Here is a 17734-nt window from a genome sequence, read left to right on the forward strand (position 1 = left end):
CAGGGGGCAGGTGTGGGAATCAGGTTCAGGTGTGCTCTGCTGGGCCAATGGCCATGGTCTTCTACCGGGCTGTGTTGGCAGAGAAACTTGGGGTGCCCTCCGGGGGCAGAGATGCTAAGTGAGAAGCTGCCTTCCTGGTCTGGGTTGGCTTCCGGGAGTGTGGTGGTGTTCATTCTCCCCGTCTCTCGGTGGCGGTTCTTGTGACCCGCCTGCCTGCTTAGGGGAAAGCCGGCGGGCTGTTCAGTTCTTGGTCAAAGAAGACAAAACCCAAGCAGATAAAAGGAGGCGGCACTTGTCTGTCAGGAGCCGGCAGCTCGTCTATTTACACTGCGCTGCTCTCTGGCCGTGTGACACACACAGCTTTCTTCCTGGGGTCTCTGGTCTCACCATCTCTACAGACGCACAGGCAAGGGGAATAGTTATTTATTTACTGTGCTCTACGGTCGGCACAGGACTGTGGCAGTGCAGGGAGGACGAGAGTTCAGTCCTTCCTGGCAGTCCTCAGATGTTCTGAGCCGGACGCCTTCACATATCCCACCTTACTTCTTTGGTTCTTGCAGCAAGAACGGGTAAACGAAAGATAAAGAAGGGGAGAAAGAGAGAGCTTCAAGGCAGGAGAAAGAAGAACCAGCTACAGAGACATCACCTCCCAGGGACTCTTCTCGACCCGGTGAAAGTCATTCTGCCGTTACTGGCAGTCTCTGCCCTTCAAGGCAGGGCAATGCCAATTTGCTTGTCTTGGGGACCCTGCCGACCAACTGTGGCAGCCGTCACTCCTCTCCTGTCCTCCGCAGAACAGATGGTGGGTGGTGACAGGGTAGTCTCTGGATGCAGGCTGTAGCAGTGTTCCAAAATGCCGAGTCTGGGGGCTCCTAGACTTGCCCTTGAATGGAAAGTCAGCTCCAGGAACCTACGCAGCAGGCTCTTGAATGCTCATGAGCTTGTATGGCCCCCACTGCTGATTCATTCCTGCTTGTAATCCCAGGGCTGGGCAGCTGTGGTCCAGGCTGCTGCCGGTGGATGTGCACGCTTACAGAGCCGCAGCAGAGTGCTTTGTCTCAGGCTCCGGGGCTCCACACTGCTGGCTGCCGGCTGCCGGCTCCACAGTCCTTGCTCACTCTCGTGTCTGGCCCTCCCCTTCCTCCCCTCCCACCCTTCCCCCTTCTACGCTCAGGAAAATACATCAGGGATCGGACATTGGAGCAGAAGCTGCTGCTGCTGAGGGAGCCAGAGTGAGATGACAGGTTTCCTGAGGGTGAATCCGCGATGCAGACAAAGGCACCTCAAGTTTGGGGGGCAGGAAACTCTTACAGGCACAGAATAGTCATGCCTGTAACTTGGGATGGCAATTTTGAGGACAACCAGGAGAGGGGACCAAGAGGCAACACAGCCCACAGTTAAGTGACCCCAACTTGTCCCTTTAGGAAACACTGTCCTGTTCAGACAAACAAATGGCAAAGCAAACCTACCTGCACCTGATGCTCCTTAGATAGAATGCAGGGCCAGGTAAGGAGGCACACACCTAGAGTAGGACACTCAGCAAGGGGACAGCCGAGGGAGGGGAAAAAGTCATAGATAGACAGGATCCACACATCACCCTGGAAATAGGCTGGAGGCACCTGCATCTCAATAGGTCACTCAACGGGCATTGTGTCCAGAGGGACCAGGCCCTTGGAGGCTACACTCGGCACTTACTCAGTAGTAACTGGGGAGTACAAACAGAAAAGAGCCAGGCTATCGTCTCTACAGGGCAGGCTCTGTTCACAGACTCCAGAGTGTTAGTGTGATGGACTGCTGCATCTGGCAGAGGACTCAGCAGCTGTAAGACATGTCTTTTGGGGATTTGGGTATATAGAGCTCCAGTGTGGACAGTCCCGGGCTCTTGGGTATCCAACCAGAACTGGAGTCTAGCCCTTCAAGCAGGGAGCACTGTGCAGAGCCGGCCTCTCTGATCAGCTGTCACTAGCTTGGGGCCTGCTGATGCTGGAGGCTGTGCCTCCCTCCACCCAAGCTGCTGGTGCCAGGGCCCAAGAATCTCCTCTTTGACTCTTGCTGACAACTGAACCCTAATACGCTCAGATCCTGACCACTCAAAATGCGCAATGACTCTGCTTTGGCATGAGCCAGCCTCTCCAGGCTTCTTGTCCAGCTAATGGTTCAGACCCCATGCCCTGGTGCTCTCTACACAGCATGGAACACATCTTCGCCTGTCCTGGGTGTCCCTAAGATGGGGTGTAGAAGGTGGCTCAGCAAAGTAAGCATGCATACAGGAACAGCTGCTGTGGTCAGGACAGCTCAAGGATAGAGAAGCCCTCTCGCCGCTCCCCAGGGTGGGAGAGAAGGTAAGAAGCTCAGTGCAGACTCCTTTAAGAGCAAGGCTCTTCCTAGGAGTCCCTGACTGGATCCAGAGGCAGTGGCCTTCTGATTCCGGCCTCTTAGACAAGTGTGGCTTAGGTTCCTGATCCTTAGATGAAGTACAGGGAAGCAGAGGTAGCCACAGCTAAGCTCAATGCTCTTGGTGCCAGCTGTGATCAGCCCCAAAGCACAGCCTTGAAAGTGGCATGACGGTTTATCTGTCCATCCTAAACACTTATTCCCTACAAACACCTGACCCTAGCAAGCATGTTTACTCCCGGAGGTGCGGGCAACCGCCGGGCAGAGTGCAAACAACTGGAGAAAGGTACTATGGCTGGAAAAACCATCTGTCAACTCCAGCTGTCATCCAAGATGGACAAGGACCAAACCCTGCCCAGTCCCTCTGCTAGAACCCAGGAACCGAGGCCTGCAGGGAAGGAGGCCTCCAGAGGAAGCCAAGGCAGGGAGCAGGTGCCCTGTCCCCAGAGTTCATCGGTGTCATAGAAATGGGCATGGCTTCCATTCACTCAAGCACATGAGTATCTGACTGGTTTACTATGCAGTAAGCGGCTGAGAGGTGCTGGCAGGAGCATGGCACTCAGGTGAAATGAAATGAATGACTTGCCCTGAAGTCTCTATCTAGAACCAGGATTTGAACTCAGGGCAGTGCGGCTCCAGGAGCCCAGACTCTGCCCAGCAAAGCCCATAGTTCCTTTCTCAAATGTGCACAGCACCCGCCCCGCCTTCATCAGACCTCTTGGCAGGGCAAAGACGTCTAAGACTGGGAAGGGCCAGAAAGTTTGCTGGGCCAGTGCTAAAGGAGGTGCAGGCACAGAACCCTGGAGAGGGGGCACGCTCATCAGGAAGGAAGGCTGGGCCTCCTCCGAGATGGCCTAGTTCTGGGGTCTGAAGGAGGGCTCTGGGGCACTTTAGGGACCTCTATCCTGAGAAAGAAACCTGGCATGATGGTCCATTTCACAAAAAGGAAAAGCAAGACAGACCTTACCCCAATGGCTTGAATGAACAAAGTGGCCTGTTCTGTGGGGATCTGGTAACTCGGGCAGAAGACTGAGAGATCTGGGAAGGAAAGACAGAGCCCCCTCCCGGAGACTCTGACAAGTGCTGGCAGGGAGCACACTCACCCAGCCCAGACTGCCATAGTAGTAAACAAGGCAATATGGGGCCATGTTTTTCAGGAACAGCTGGTGCCAGGGCCCAACCGCAGGAAGTAACCCCCAGTGTGGGCCATTCTGAGGAAGTCCAAAGCAATGAGCGACCTGACAGCCACGACATTACAACCCCTTTTCTTAACAGCCAGACCTCCATTCAATTCATACACTTGCCCCAGAATGCAGGGCCGTTTCTCCACATGGTTCCCAGAGCAGGGCATGGCCCAGGTGGCCCCTTTCCTCCTACAGACATCTGTTTTGGGTCAGAGAAGAAGCTGAGGCTGCCAGGGCCACAGGGAGAGGCGCTGTGTGTTTTACAAGGTGGGGAGCAGCAGTACAGTACCTGAGATCTTCTGCTGTTCCTGAGAAAAGTCAATTCCTTCTCCAATCGAGCTCATGATTTTCTCAATCTGGAACAGAAGGAAGAGAGCAGAAGAGGGGTCAACTCGGGATCAGCATTGCCAGCTCAAGGCCAGCCCCACCTACCTGCCCTCCCAGGGTCTAACGCAGGAGGGTGTGGAGAGCCACTCTGCAGGGCTCCAGATAGCAACGGTATGGCCTGAGGTGAAGATGCCACCCCTTTCCTGGACTCGGAAGCCTCATTCTCCAGCCCAGGAGTCTGCACTAGTCACCGCTCGTCGTTAGAACCTGGGTTTCCTGGGAGGACACAGTGCCAGCTTTGCTCTATGTTATGCTCCAAGCACCTACAGTCATGCTTGGCAGACCGTGAGCATGATGCAGATAAGTGGCGGCCATAACTGCTAGCCCTGAGGTGCAGAGGCAGACAGACCACCTGCACACAGGAAGCTCCCGGAAGTTGTGAGTGTGTGTGTGTGTTGGAGGGGGGTTGTGTAGCCCTGGATGGAAACCCTTTTGCATCTGGGAGGCTAGATGAAGTTTTGCATGTACTGGGGGAAAACAGACATCAACACTGACCTTCCTCTGGACCACAGCAGAGACAGTTAGCCTCAGAGCATCTAAATGGCCTCAGCACAGCCCCTGGTATGGACCACCTGTCTCAGCACCTGGCTTTGCTTACTGTGGGCTGGAATCAAGCTGCCCCATCTGCGCCTCAGTCCAGTGTGTTTGGCCAGGGGTAGGTCTAGACAGCCAGACAAGGATCGCCTGTCCCCCTTTCTTGGGCTACAGCGATAATGAGCTCATTCACAGCTTCTTCCAAAGCCATGAAAAGAGGGACCTTTTGTACCAGGGCTTGGATGCTCTTCCCCTAAGTGCAAGTAAGGAGCCCGGGTCTGACAATCAGAAAAACAACTCCCAGCTGGCCTCCAGCTGGCAGACAGGGCGTGCAGCTGACACCCAGGGGAGCACAGACTAAGTGCCTACTCTCTCCCTGAGGCCAGTCTAGCCTACACCCTCAGCTAGAGCTCAGTCAGAAAGCACAGGGACACAAGTGAAGTAAAACAGTCCTTGGAGCAGACTGTGGCAGGGATGTGTGCTTGAGAGGCGGTTCCAGGGTGGGTCTGCACTGCCCCTTGGAGTAAACAGCCGCCCACATGTATCCCTACATGATTTCAGGTGCTGTAGCACAGGCAAATGACCCAGACAGTCAGGAAAAGACCATTAATCTCTAAAGTCTGGGCTGTAAATACATAGAGACTGGAAATACATAAATCTATACCAAGCTCATAGTAGATGCTCAACAGAAATAGGCTTGTGCTCACTGTCCTCTGAACCTATGAGGGTTCCATCCTACTAAAGCCTAAACTTGAAGCTTAAAGAAATATTTTTATTGTATATGGGTGTTTTGCTTGCAATAATGTCTAAGCACCACATGTGTGCTTGGTGCTTGTGGAGGCCAGCACAGGGCACAGCATGCCCTGGAACTGAAGTTACAGATGGTTATGAGCTACCACATGGGTATTGGGAATCAAATCAAAGGTCCTCTGCCAGCAGCAATATATTTTAAAATTTTTGAGACAGGGTTTCTCTGTGTAACAGTCTTGGCTGTCCTGGAACTCACTTTGTAGACCAGGCTGGCCTTGAATTCACAGATATGTACCTGCCTCTGCCTCCAAGTGCTGGGATTAAAGGCACATGTGCCACCACCGCTTGGCCCCCCCAAATATTTTGACTCATGTTACTTTTGAGACAGGATCATACTGTGTAACCATGGCTGGCTTAGAACTCACTACACAGTTCAGACTCTGCCCACCCAGTGCATCACCATGCCTGGCCCTTGATGTGTACTTCTTTACACACGTACTACTCCTCAGAAACTACAAGACTATTCAGAGAACGGCATGCCTCCTGCTTGCCTCCCATCACCTTTTCTGTCCACCCTTTTTAGATCACTCCCCAGATACGGGCAAATGTACAGACAGCCCCACCCTTCCACCCCAACAGACATATCTTGCTTTTTCCGTTAACCAAGTTCTGGAGCTTTTTCACGTTCACAGAGAACTCGCACTGAGCCACACTGCCAGAGCAGCTTTCCAACGATGTGTTTAACAGCTGCCTGGCACATGTAAGGGTATTTATTTTCTCACTGCCAGGGCTGCCATGAGCTGTTCCGCGCATGTCTTGTGCACATTTACAAACACGTGAGTGGGGTCACTTCTGTGTGTGTGCTGAAGGTCACAGCTGAGTGGTCTGGGGAGGTAGGTTGGTGGTGAAGTGCTGCCATGTGAATGTGTGGCCCCGAGTAAGGATCCCACAGACTCGTGGGTAATGATCGTAGTAACGGATGTGGGAGCTGCATCTGTAACCTCCGCACCGACAGTGAGATGGCAGGTAGGGACAAGAGAGTCCCCAGCTCATTGGCTTGCTAGCCTGGAATGCAGTGACAAATAGAGGCCCTGTCTTACAGAGGAAGGTGAAGCCGGCCTCTGACCTCCACATATGCACCGTGATGAGACATGGGAGTGCCTGCTGCACTTACACATGACACCTGCATGTACACGGAGGCAGAGCCACGGCAGGTCACAGAATCCCTGCTCCCATCCTCAGCAATTCTGCTGAAGGTCTTCCAGGAACGGTGCTCAACAATGCATACTGTCAGCTCCTTTCGTCTGCAGGACGTCTATCTGTGACACTTGTCTTCCCCAGAGTTACAACATTTCTGTATGTAACTCCAGCACGGGAGCTCCTGCCCTCTGGAGAGGCTCACCTGGCCCAGCCTAGAAGACACCTCAGGGCCAGTTCTCAAAGCCTGGGTTACCTGATCTAATTATAGACACCTCACAGCCAGGCAAAGAGCAGTTACTCAATAAATCCTGCTCCCTCGCCTTCCTTTTCCTTTCTAGAACATCTGTAGAAGAGATAGGCGCTCAAGGAGGGAAGACCACATGGGGGGTGGGGGAACGACCTTCATTCCCGAGGTGGTGTCAGAGTGGGAAGATGGGGGCATCTACAGCAGGGTCCCCAAGAGTGAAGTAAAGTGCATTTTATCCTGAGCACGGCACATGGTGAACGAGTGAACGAGCAGGCACTTTCCATTACGATGGCCTAACAATGAAAAGTCATTGTCCAAGTCACAGTACCATGGAGAGAGAGCTGCAGCGGGTGGTGGTCCAGTGTATTCTCTCATTCCTGAGATTTCCCAGAGGGCCATTTAACATGAGTGCTGCTTGACCCCAGAACCACCCACATGTGCCTACAGGCTGGCACAAGCCAGGGTTTCCGCAGCCTGTTCTGTGCGCCTGTGCCAGTGGACACTGCCCTGTGAGCTACCACAGCCAGGCCACGTTGAAGAGTCCAGTGTGCGGAGGACCTGCGGGAACATGCCAGTCTTCCGACAGCAACTGGAACCTACAGAGGTGACATGGGTGGCTGGGAGGGGTTCCAGGCAGCCTTAAGTAGGACTGTGGAGTCACTGGGGCTGGGCTTTGCTTTCCCTGCTTCCACGCACAGCCTGGAAGCAGTGGACCTGCACCTGCAGCTCTGGTGAGCAAGGAGAGGCAAGTGGCAGGCAGACGCTACCCCCCCCCCCCCCACACACACAGGGTGGGTTAACTGAACAGGGAAAAGCCGAGGAACATGAGTGTTCCCAGAAGTCTGCTTTCAAGGGAGGAGGGAGGTGTGACAGGAGCGCATGGTTTTCTCTTTCTGCTGCTCGCTTGAGTAACATTTTTGGTGCGATGGCTAGTACTGCACTCCTCATGAGCTGCAACCAGAGAATGTCTATCCGTGTTAGTTAAGATAAGACCCTGGAAGCGGTCACAGGGAATTCTTGTGTTAAAAAATGTTTTGAAGCCTGGAGATGGTGGCGCACGCCTTTAATCCCAGCACTCAGGAGGCAGTGGCAGGTGGATCTTTGTAAGTTTGAGGCCAGCTTGGTCTACAGAGCTGCACAGAGAAACCCTGTCTCAACAAAGCAAAAGCAAACAAAATGGAAAGGCCCCATTTCAGCAAGTGTTCAGGATGCTTCTGTTCAGGTGGCTCCCCTGCCAGGGCTGTAGGAAACACACTCCCCAAATGTCTGGGAGCAAACACTGGCTATGCTGCTGACCTCTGCACAGAGCCCCTAGGGCCCTGGATGCCTGCCTGCAGCTGCCCATGGGAGGTGGGCCCGTCCAGCCATTGAGATGGTACTGTGCTTTCCAATAACCACTGGAGTGAAAGGAAAACCTCCTCAAGTTCTGGAGTGTTGTGCATGCGCCAGGAAGTGTGTGAGGTGTAGGCAGTCCCTGGGGCACCCTGGAGGGTCAGTGCACTCCTGCTCCTAGGCCTGTGGGAAATTTCCCTTTTGGGTGGAGAACAAGTTAGAGGCAACACTGTGACCAGAGGTTCCATCTGGGACCAAGCCAATCAGACAACAGCTACCAGTTAGGTGTGTGCCTAGATGCTGAGGACTCTATGGGAAGGAGAGGAACTGCTTCCTCTTCCTGTTCTAAGTGTAAATATTAAAGGCGATGTTTCTGGAGAGCCTCAGAATTGGCTACTGACATTGCCCAGCTCCTTCCTGCTGCCTGGGGAGCATTCCCACACACATTCCCCGGGAGTCAGAAAGCACATGCTAGTGTTCTCAGGTCTGTCCTACAGAGCTGGAGGTGCTCACCTCCCTCCTTCATCCCCCACTTATGAACTTCCCAGAAACCTGTCTGGCTCTCTTGTTTTTAACAGTTTTAATGGTGTATCCCAGCGAAGCCAAGAACCATGGAGGGGGCTGTCTCAGGGCCTCAGACCTCACCCTGTGTCTTCTACAGAGCTGGCATCCTGGTGATGCTCCGGCCCGGTGATAGCAGTGATACCTACTGTTCAGAGCTCTCCCCAAGGCTGGCCACTAAACATGGAATTGCGCTTACATAAATGGAGAACATAAATGGGAGGGTGGTCTACGCTGCGGCTTCTGGGTCTGTCTGGACCCTCTGGAGCTCCTTCCCTTATTTTTACAGCCTGCCCAACTCTTCACCATCCCTGCTGAGCCCCAGCCCACTGTAGAGCTCACTGTGGAGCAGGCAGAGCCTCACATCCAGGGAGGAATCCAAACGGTCACGCCTTGGCAGATCCTTAACCGCCAGCAGCCTAGCCTGCTACCGGGCCTGAGAGGCATCAAGCAGTGATTCTGGAGGAGTGAGGTGCTGAGGACCGGCAACAGCCTTTCACCTGCCAGAGGCTCACCCCACCCCTCATGTGACCACTGACGCCGACAGGGACACTCCCAGACCAGCAATCCCATGAGAACTCATGGTCCTCTGTGTTGCTCAACCGCCTCTCAGAGCAGACAGGTGCTCAGCCTTGAGTAGGCTTTGACTCAACACCTGAGAAAGATCAGTACCAGCTGTCTACCAGGGCCTACCCGGGTCTACGGCAGCTTTCACCCTTCCAGACTGAGCTGCAAAAGGCCTCAGGAAAGACAAAGATAGACTGAAGTAAATTATTTGTTCTGGTTTTCTAATATTGTCCATGGCTTTTAGTAGAGGCCAGGATGGCATGGAGAAGTGGGGGAGGGAGGGTGCTCTGTGGTGGAGATGGATAAAGATCAGCCAGTGGGTTCAGGGCTTCTTCTCCAGAGGGCCAGGCTGGCAGCTCTGGAGACAATGGACAACTTCTCCTCAGAGCGGACTATTAGTCTCAGCTTAATCTGTCTTATCACAGGAGGTCACACAGATGGATGACGTATTCATTGTGGTATCTCCTCACTCCAGTTTCTCAGCTCAATCTGTCTCATCACCAGAGGGCACACAGATAGATACCGTATTTATTGTGGTATCCCCTCACTCCAATGTCCCTTCCCTGGCTGCTTGCCTTCTCTTAAGAGCCCCTTTTCTTCCAGGCTAAGGGGTAAAAGAGCTGCTCCATTTCAAAAGTGCTTTGTCCTGTCTGTCAAAATGTCTGCTCTCTGTGATGGCCCCAGACACAGAGGGGCAGCCTGGTAGGGAGGAAAGCATGGATGCCCAGTTGCTCCAGCCTGCACCTTTGGGCTGCAGACACTGGCTCTTGCAGCCTTGGAGTGCCTCCAATGGGTCCCTGCTCCACCCAGGGGCAGGGCTAGTGATCCTTAACTTGCTTGTCAGTCTGACTGGGTTTGGAATCATGTGAGACACACTTCTGGGCATGTCTGTGAGGGTGTTTTCATAGAGGTTGAAAAGAGAAGACACCCCACGGGCTGGGCTGAACTGAGCAAGAAGGAAAGGGAGCTGGGCAGCAGTGCCCATCTGCCTCCGCCTCCTGACTCTGATGCAGTGTGACCTGCAGCCTCTACTGCCACCAGCACACTCTCCCTGCCACGGTGGGCTGTACTCTCAGACCGTGACTGCTTTTGTTACAGTAATAGGTAAACAGAAAGGAAATATGTAGCTATGACAGGGCACGACAGAAGAAGCATCATGGAAACAAGCAACTGTTGCCAAGGGGCCTCCTTCTGCCTGGACGGCTGCTCTGAAGCAGTCTTTGACTCAAAGTTGCTGGAAACTGCTGAAGAGAGAAAAATTGGGAGACCTAGATTCCAATTAACTTTATTATTGCTTGCCACATAACTCTGGGTTACGTGCCAGGCTTTGGCTTTAAAAAGTGGGACAACTATCTAAAAGATTAATGAGACTTCACATTTGGGTTCTGGTCCAGTTTATGCTTAGTGTTTGGCACATGTAGGAGGGACACAAGATAAGTCACACAGCCTAAGGTGGGGCACAGGCCCCGGACTGGCTGGGGATCCTGCTTCTGGTGTCACCTTCACTTTCCTGTCCTCTGTGCTGTGATGAAAAAGAGGCCCGTGAGAAGGGCGCAGCGCCGGGGGAAGCAGCATTGGCTCCTCAGGCTGCCGGCAAGCAGCTCTTCACAGTACAGGCAGTTAGAGGACAACAGGCGTATAATCAAGAGTCAATTCACCACCACATCCATCAGCATCCTGGAGGCAGTCTCAGCTTGTCACCCCTAATTACTGCTGAACAGGAAGAAGTCGTAGAAACAGTATAAAACCCCAAACTTTCTTTTCAGACAGGAACGTCTTTGGCTAACATACAATGTACACCCTGCACTGCTGCCATTTAGATGGAGTAATAGATCAGTCACCATAGCAAACAATCACCATAGCAAATGCAAAGAGGAGGGGACCAGGAAGGGCAGGAGGGAACATTTTGGGGTCACAGTCGTCTTCTGCATCCTAACGGAATTTGGGGTTACACAAATGTGGTATCTGCCAAAGCGTATGCAATGACAGCTATGATCCAAGCATGTCTTTGAGTATATATTACCCCACTTTCACGGCCCAGACTATAAACAATTATTGAACTCTAGTTAATGACAGCTTTCTTTCTTTCATTTCCTTTTGTTTTCTTTTGAAACAAGGTTTCTCTCTGTAGCCCTGGTTGTCCTGTAACTCACTTTGTAGGCCTTGAACTTTTTGATCCACCTGTCTCTGGCTCATGAGTGATGGGACCAAGGTATGTGCCATTATGCCCTGCTAATGACACAACTCTTAAAGTTTAGGGATGAAATGTACTTATGTTTGCCACTTACCCTGAGACACACCCAAAAAAAAAAAATAACATGGCTTACTAAATGGACATAGGGATGAAGGGCTAAGATGCACAGTGGGCTGAGCAAAACGGCAGGTACAGGATCCAGGTCCAGAGTCCTGCGCCTCAGGCATTTCCTATCTCAGTCATTTTAGTTTCTTATAGTTCAGAACTTGGAACAAAATCCTGGGGAAAAATGTTTTAGGAGCAAGTCTTTTAGAAAATATCAAATTATACAGCCAACATGGGTTCATGTTTTCTCTGTTAAGAACTCTGCTCAACATGTCATAACATAACCAAAGGCATACCCAGCAGAGGCTATGGAACCAAGGCCACACCCAGAAGAGGACATGGGACCACAGCCATGCGCAGCAGAGGCTATGGAACCAAGGCCACACCCCGCAGTGGCCATGCAAAGAAAAGGATGTGGAAAGCCTCATCCCTGTCCTTCCCTGCACACAGCATGGGCTGAGGGCTCTCTCATGGCTTATGTGTTGTGCTGTGCTGTGCTGTCTCCATTCTGGAAGCAGATAAATCCAGGCCCTGCCGTCTGAAAACCCAAACTAGTGTTCTCAAGAAAGCAGAGTCTAGGAGACTGGACAGACCCATGAGATGCCAAAAAAGTTGATCCCTCCATCAGGAGCGACGAGACCAGAGGAAGCAGCATGCAGGAACGCTCGGCAATTAGCAAGTTCACATGCCTGACAGCCTGAGATCCACAAAGCCTCCCAGGACACGGAAGGAGCAGGGAGCAAGTGCGGGCACGCTAAAGGCTTGTTAGGACGACCCCTTCCTACTTTAGGAGGTTATGTGTCCTTGGAAACATCACAGTTCAAGCCCTGCACAGGAGCAGGAGGGCTGATCACCAACACGGCCCTCTCCTCCTTACAGCCCGCCGGTGACATCCACACTCCCAGAGTGTCATTGGCTCTGGTGAATCATTTCCTACTAACTTCCTGTCCAGCTTATTTTATGGCTAGGCTCTGCTGTGTGAAAGCTCAGGGTATGGCTTCAGATCTGCCGGAAGGACACCACTAAAGGCAGTGATCAGGTGTGGGCAAAGCAGACAAATTCTGCCTCTCTCCACTCATGAGCAGAATCTTGGAGAAGCTATTCAACATCTCTGAGCCTTAACACACTCCCAAAAAGGATGAGAAAATTCCTCACTTACTAGATCACTGCTATGGCCGATGACTTTTCTTCGTCCCTCTCCTTGCTCCCCTCAGGTCTCACAGTGCAGCCCAGGCTGACCTCAACATCAAGCTACTCCTGCCTAATTTTCCTCGGTGCTGGGATTTGCGGCATGTACCAGCATGCCCAGCTAGTTCCTTCTCAGTCCCAGTTTCTTTCTTCAGAGGCTGCTGGGAAGGTCTGAGCTGTTGTATGAAGCATGGCCAGAAAACAGCCTGCGTTTTCCAGTCCGAGTGTGGGAGGCCTGTGTCCTGATGTCATTCTGCTATTCCCTGATGACATCACTGCTGTGGAATATTACTTTAACTATATAAAGATGGGCATTTGCTTATGCTACATTTGTTTAACGATGTAAAGCTGTGTTGCTTTGCCTGCCTAAGGCAGCTGATTAGTCTAATAAACTGAATGGCCTATAGCTAGGAAGTAGAGGGATAGGTGGGGCTGGTGGGCAGAGAGAAGAGAGGAGGAGGGGGAAGGAGAGGGAGATACCAGGAGTCAGCTAGATATGGAGGAAGCAAGGAAGTAGGACAAACAGAATGAAAGAAAAGTAAGAAGCCCCGAGGCAAAACACAGATGAGGAGAAACAGGTTAAAGTAGTTAAAAGAGCTGGTGGGAAAAGCATGAGTTAAGGCTGAGCTTTTATCACTGATAATAGGTCTCTGGCTGGTGGTCCAAGAAAGCCTACTACACATCACCCTAGAAGATGAGGTTCTGGGGTTCCTCTTCCAGAGGTGGGTCTGTCTGCACTGTCTTGGGAAGCTTCAGCCTGGGCCTTCCTGGGCTGAAGCAGGCAGTCCTAAGGGCTGCCTCAGCCCAATCCTTAAAAATGTGGATGGGAAGTCGGGCGGTGGTGGTGCACGGCTTTAATCCCAGCACTTGGGAGGTAGAGGGCAGGCAGATCTCAGCGAGTTCAAGGCCAGCCTGGTCGACAGAGTGAGTTCCAGGACAGCTAGGACTATTACACAGAGAAACCCTGTCTGGAAAAACAACCAAAACAGAAAACAAAAAATTTGGGCTGGAGCTGGATCATCATCTACTTCCTGCCCTGTAACCCACCTGACCAGATGCCATCCTTCTTGCTCTGGGACACATTTATAGTCTTCATAAATGGCATGTGCCAGGCCAAGTGTTCGACACCCCTCCTTCCTCACTCATTTACTGTGGTTAGAAAGGCTGCCACGATTTACATTCATCTCATTCTAAAATAAACAGAATTCCAATTCCTTTAGAGATTAAACCTGACGGAAAGGGCAGAAATGTTCACAACCCCCACGAACAATAGCTCACTTCTTGGACACAGCTGGTGGTGGCTTCTCCATTCAGGACAAAGTGTCCCAGTGAGGGAGGGCCTTCCTGGTAAGAGCTTTGGGACAGCGTAGGCCTGTGCGGTTCCAGCAGGGTAGAGGTGAGGGCTGCTATATCTGGGCTCTCCATACTCGGGAGAAAGTTGGAGCTGCACAGCAGGTCACAAGACCGGCACATTTCGCTGGAGTCTGCTCTGTAGTGGTGGCCACTGTGAGCTTGTACTTGACTAGAACCCTCTGCCTGCTACTGACAACAGAGACGGTAGCAGCAGCTCCTAAGTCTGTGGTCACCTTCATCCCACCTACCTGCAGATTAGCTAACTGCACAGCATCTCCTCCATCAGCAGTTGACAGGTACTGCAAGGCTCACAGTACCCACAGGGGAGGATGGTTGGGAACCACACCCAAACTGTTAATGGTGGTCACATATGCTGATGGGAATGAGTGTCTGGTGTGTGTGGGTGTGTGTGTGTAGGGGGGCACACAACACACCCGTAACCTCAGTGCTTGGGAGGCTGAATAGGAAGGCCTAGAGTCTGAGGCCAGCTTGGGCTATAGTGGGGCCATGTCTAAAACATAAATAAGAAATAAAAGAAACCTAGGACTAGGACCATAGTTAGTATTAGAGTAAGTGCCTAGTAGATGTGATCTCCAGCCCCATCCCCCACCCCCACAGGGAGAAAAAAGAGAAGAAAATGTAATTAAATGTTACAAAAGTAATGAAACAAGTAAAAATTCTGTTTCTGTAACAACCAAGTGGATACTTCAAAGAGACTCAATAAAGGGAAGATTTGGAAAATGTGTTCTTCATGAAGCACAGTTGGTAAAAAAAAAAGTTTGAGAGATTCTATACTCAGATTGCTTCACAAGTGGCTTAATGCTGGCTTTATTTACAAGAAAGTCACACTGTCAGCTCCAGTCAGAGAAGCATTGTGGATGTGGGTCATAAAGATGGGCAGAGGACACAAACTGAGCAGAACCACACTGACAGAAATACCAGGTTCCTTTCAAAGAGCACACATCTATAGTTAAAAGTAAATTGATGTTTGTATTCCTTTAAAAATAATGACCTCCTTCTTTAACAGGGCTTGTAATTAACCTAAGAACCCCACGGAAGCAGCTGTGCCAGAAGCTGCCACAATGGGACAATGTAGAAGAACACCCACCCCCCGAAGCTGGGGGCCTGAAATACATGGCAGCACTAACTTTCCAAGTGCCTTTGTTATCCTCCTGGAGCACAGTCCCTCTCTTGATGCTTTTCTTAGAAGTCAAGCCTCTCCACCGACTGGAGAACATGAGGCAGTAGTCCTCTCCTGCTTTAGAGAAGACCTGTTTACTTTCACTGATTACTACCTTGGTCCTGTACAAGCAGACACAGTCTGGCCTTGTTGAGCCACATAGGCATCAGCAGAGTCTGGGCTCTGCTCTGTGCTCAGAGGCTGCTGGAGTCCTAATTCCAGCCTCCATCCACACACATGGCAGGTGGTGAGCCAGAACGGCCTTCAGTCAGCCCGGGGCCCAAGCAGGGAGCACAGAAACAGGTTATCAGGCTAAGCCCTTTTCAACATGTGGAGCCCTCTCTACTCGGGCTGACCACAGGACGGGGAAAAAAGCAATTTAAAGATCATTCAGAAGCTCAAGGACACCCAAGGTTATCTAAGAGAAAAAGGTTAAGCTATGGGATAGGAGCTAACCCATACCCAGCCTGGCCTCTGCCCCACCAAGAATGCAAGAGCCCACAGAAATGGCATCATTGTTCCCCAAAGGCAATCCTGGAGAAAAGTTTCCATGCATGAGAATTCTGAGAAGAGCAGAGATCAGGAACAGGGCAAAATCAGGTAAGCCTGGCTTTGGTGGAAGACGTGAAGGTGCTCCTGCCAATCTGTGCCTAGTGTCCTGTCCCGTTCCTGCTGATGCAGACGGTTTCTGGCTAGAGCCTGCAGGCCTCTGCTCCTCTGTAGTCACCCACTCTTCACTCTGCAATGCCTCTCAGGAGCAGTCTGGTCTCTGCTCTTCCCTGACCTAACAGAATAAATCTTCACAGTCAGGGCGAGGCTTGTGCTTGGCTGGCCTTTCAGTTAGCTATCACCTACCTCAGCATAATCCATGCATGGGAGCCAAAACCCCTCCATGCAGGCAGCAGGGTGAAATGGAATGGCTGGCACTTGCAGACACTCGCTAGTCCATACACCCGTAGTTACTGCATTGAGTTCTCACAGCAGAGGTGGCCTGGCTGCACACAGCAAGGTCAAGGAACTTGCATACATAGGCTTGGCCCCAACATACTCACAGGCCTCTGAAATGTTTCCTTTAGGACCCACTGCTGCTCCTGCGAGGCCCTGGACCCTGGGCGACTTACTAGATACAAATGGAAAAATGAACCTTTAATGAGGTTAAACCCCAACTGCCCCTTAGGCACGGAAGTCGTAGGAGCATCCCTAAAGAGGAAAGGGTAGGGAACAAATAGTGGCTCACCCTGAAGGACATGGTGTCTTCCCACCTAGAATTCCTGCAGCTGCATCTTCACCCTGTGACGCTAACATCTTTCAACATGAGCACACAATGTCCTCTGCTGATGTGAGATCTTTGTTTGCACTGTGAAACCCCGAGATCATGTTAATAAAATTAACCTTGGATCAGAGGCAGAACCAGTGACTAGTTGACAAGAATTTGCCATACAGACTACGAAGGACAGGAGAAGCAGAATAGAGAGACAGGAAGGAGAAGGGACTTAGAGATTTGCAGGCTTTTTTGGTTTGGAACAGGAGAAATGCTCTCTTACTAGGTCTCCAGGTAAAAAGTCAGCTGGTTGCTTCTCGACTTCTCTGATCTAGCAGGTTTTCAACCCAATATCTGATTCCCGTGTCTTTATTGGTAAAAGGAACAATTAGATAAAAACATTTGGCATCCAACATGTGGCATGAGATCCCACAGTTGCTTCCAAACCCACCACTTCAACCTGCCATTGTAGTTGCCCCCAGAGCAATGCCCGCCTCTGCACCCTGGGCTGCCGCTGCATGACAGCTGCTTATGCTATGGCAGCTGCTTGGGCTTCTTCAGCTGTTGCTGCTGCGCTACCCAGCCCCAAGTGCCTCACAGCTCTGCCACCATAGACGGCACAGATTTGGTGAGACACCTGGGAAGTCCAAAGAAAAATCTTTCCCACATTAAGTATGAGAAATTCCACAATGCAGGGAGTTAGGACTCTGTATAGTGCCGTGATGGATGGCTTGGGGATGGAAAAGATAAATGAAGGGATAACCAAGTTAGCTGGGATTGACATAATGCCAATTATAATTACTACCAGTTTGATAATTCATATTTTATCCTTAAAAAAGTGGTTTCAGCTGGGCAGTGGTGGCACACGCCTTTAATCCCAGCACTCGGGAGGCAGAGGCAGGTGGATCTCTGTGAGTTCGAGGCCAGCCTGGTCTACAGGAGAGAGTGCCAGGACAGGCTCCAAAGCTACAGAGAAACCCTGTCTCAAAACAACCACAACAATAAAAAAGTGGTTTCACAAGTGTGCCAATTAAGAAAAATTGACTGATAAGATATAAGCCTTAAAAGACCTAATGAAAATAAGAAAACTATCCAGATACAGAAGAGTTTAGACGAGTGCCTACTGCAGCACTGCGTGACGAAACTGAAGACCAGAGGACGACCCAGTTCACCAGCTACCGTGCGAGAACAGCAGACAGCAGGCACCCCCGAGGGTTTGCACAAGTTACATGGAATCCTATAGAAACACTAGATTTGAGGAGATTTAAGGAAGTGGTCATTTCATATGCATTCACCC

General features: G+C 51.3%; 1 protein-coding gene across 4 annotated transcripts in view; it reads right to left on the reverse strand.

Annotated features, from left to right (window-relative positions):
- The window catches only part of Anks1a (ankyrin repeat and sterile alpha motif domain containing 1A), a 156660-nt gene that overhangs the window by 18762 nt on the left and 120164 nt on the right, over positions 1-17734 (reverse strand). For all 4 annotated transcript variants that reach the window (XM_038341973.1, XM_038341972.1, XM_038341971.1 and 1 more), the window contains one exon: positions 3863-3934. In XM_038341973.1, coding sequence (XP_038197901.1) covers positions 3863-3934 — 72 coding nt within the window. The remainder of the gene's footprint in view (positions 1-3862; positions 3935-17734) is intronic.

The sequence above is a fragment of the Arvicola amphibius genome, chromosome 9 (genome assembly GCF_903992535.2).
Source record: "Arvicola amphibius chromosome 9, mArvAmp1.2, whole genome shotgun sequence".
Lineage (NCBI taxonomy): Eukaryota > Metazoa > Chordata > Mammalia > Rodentia > Cricetidae > Arvicola > Arvicola amphibius.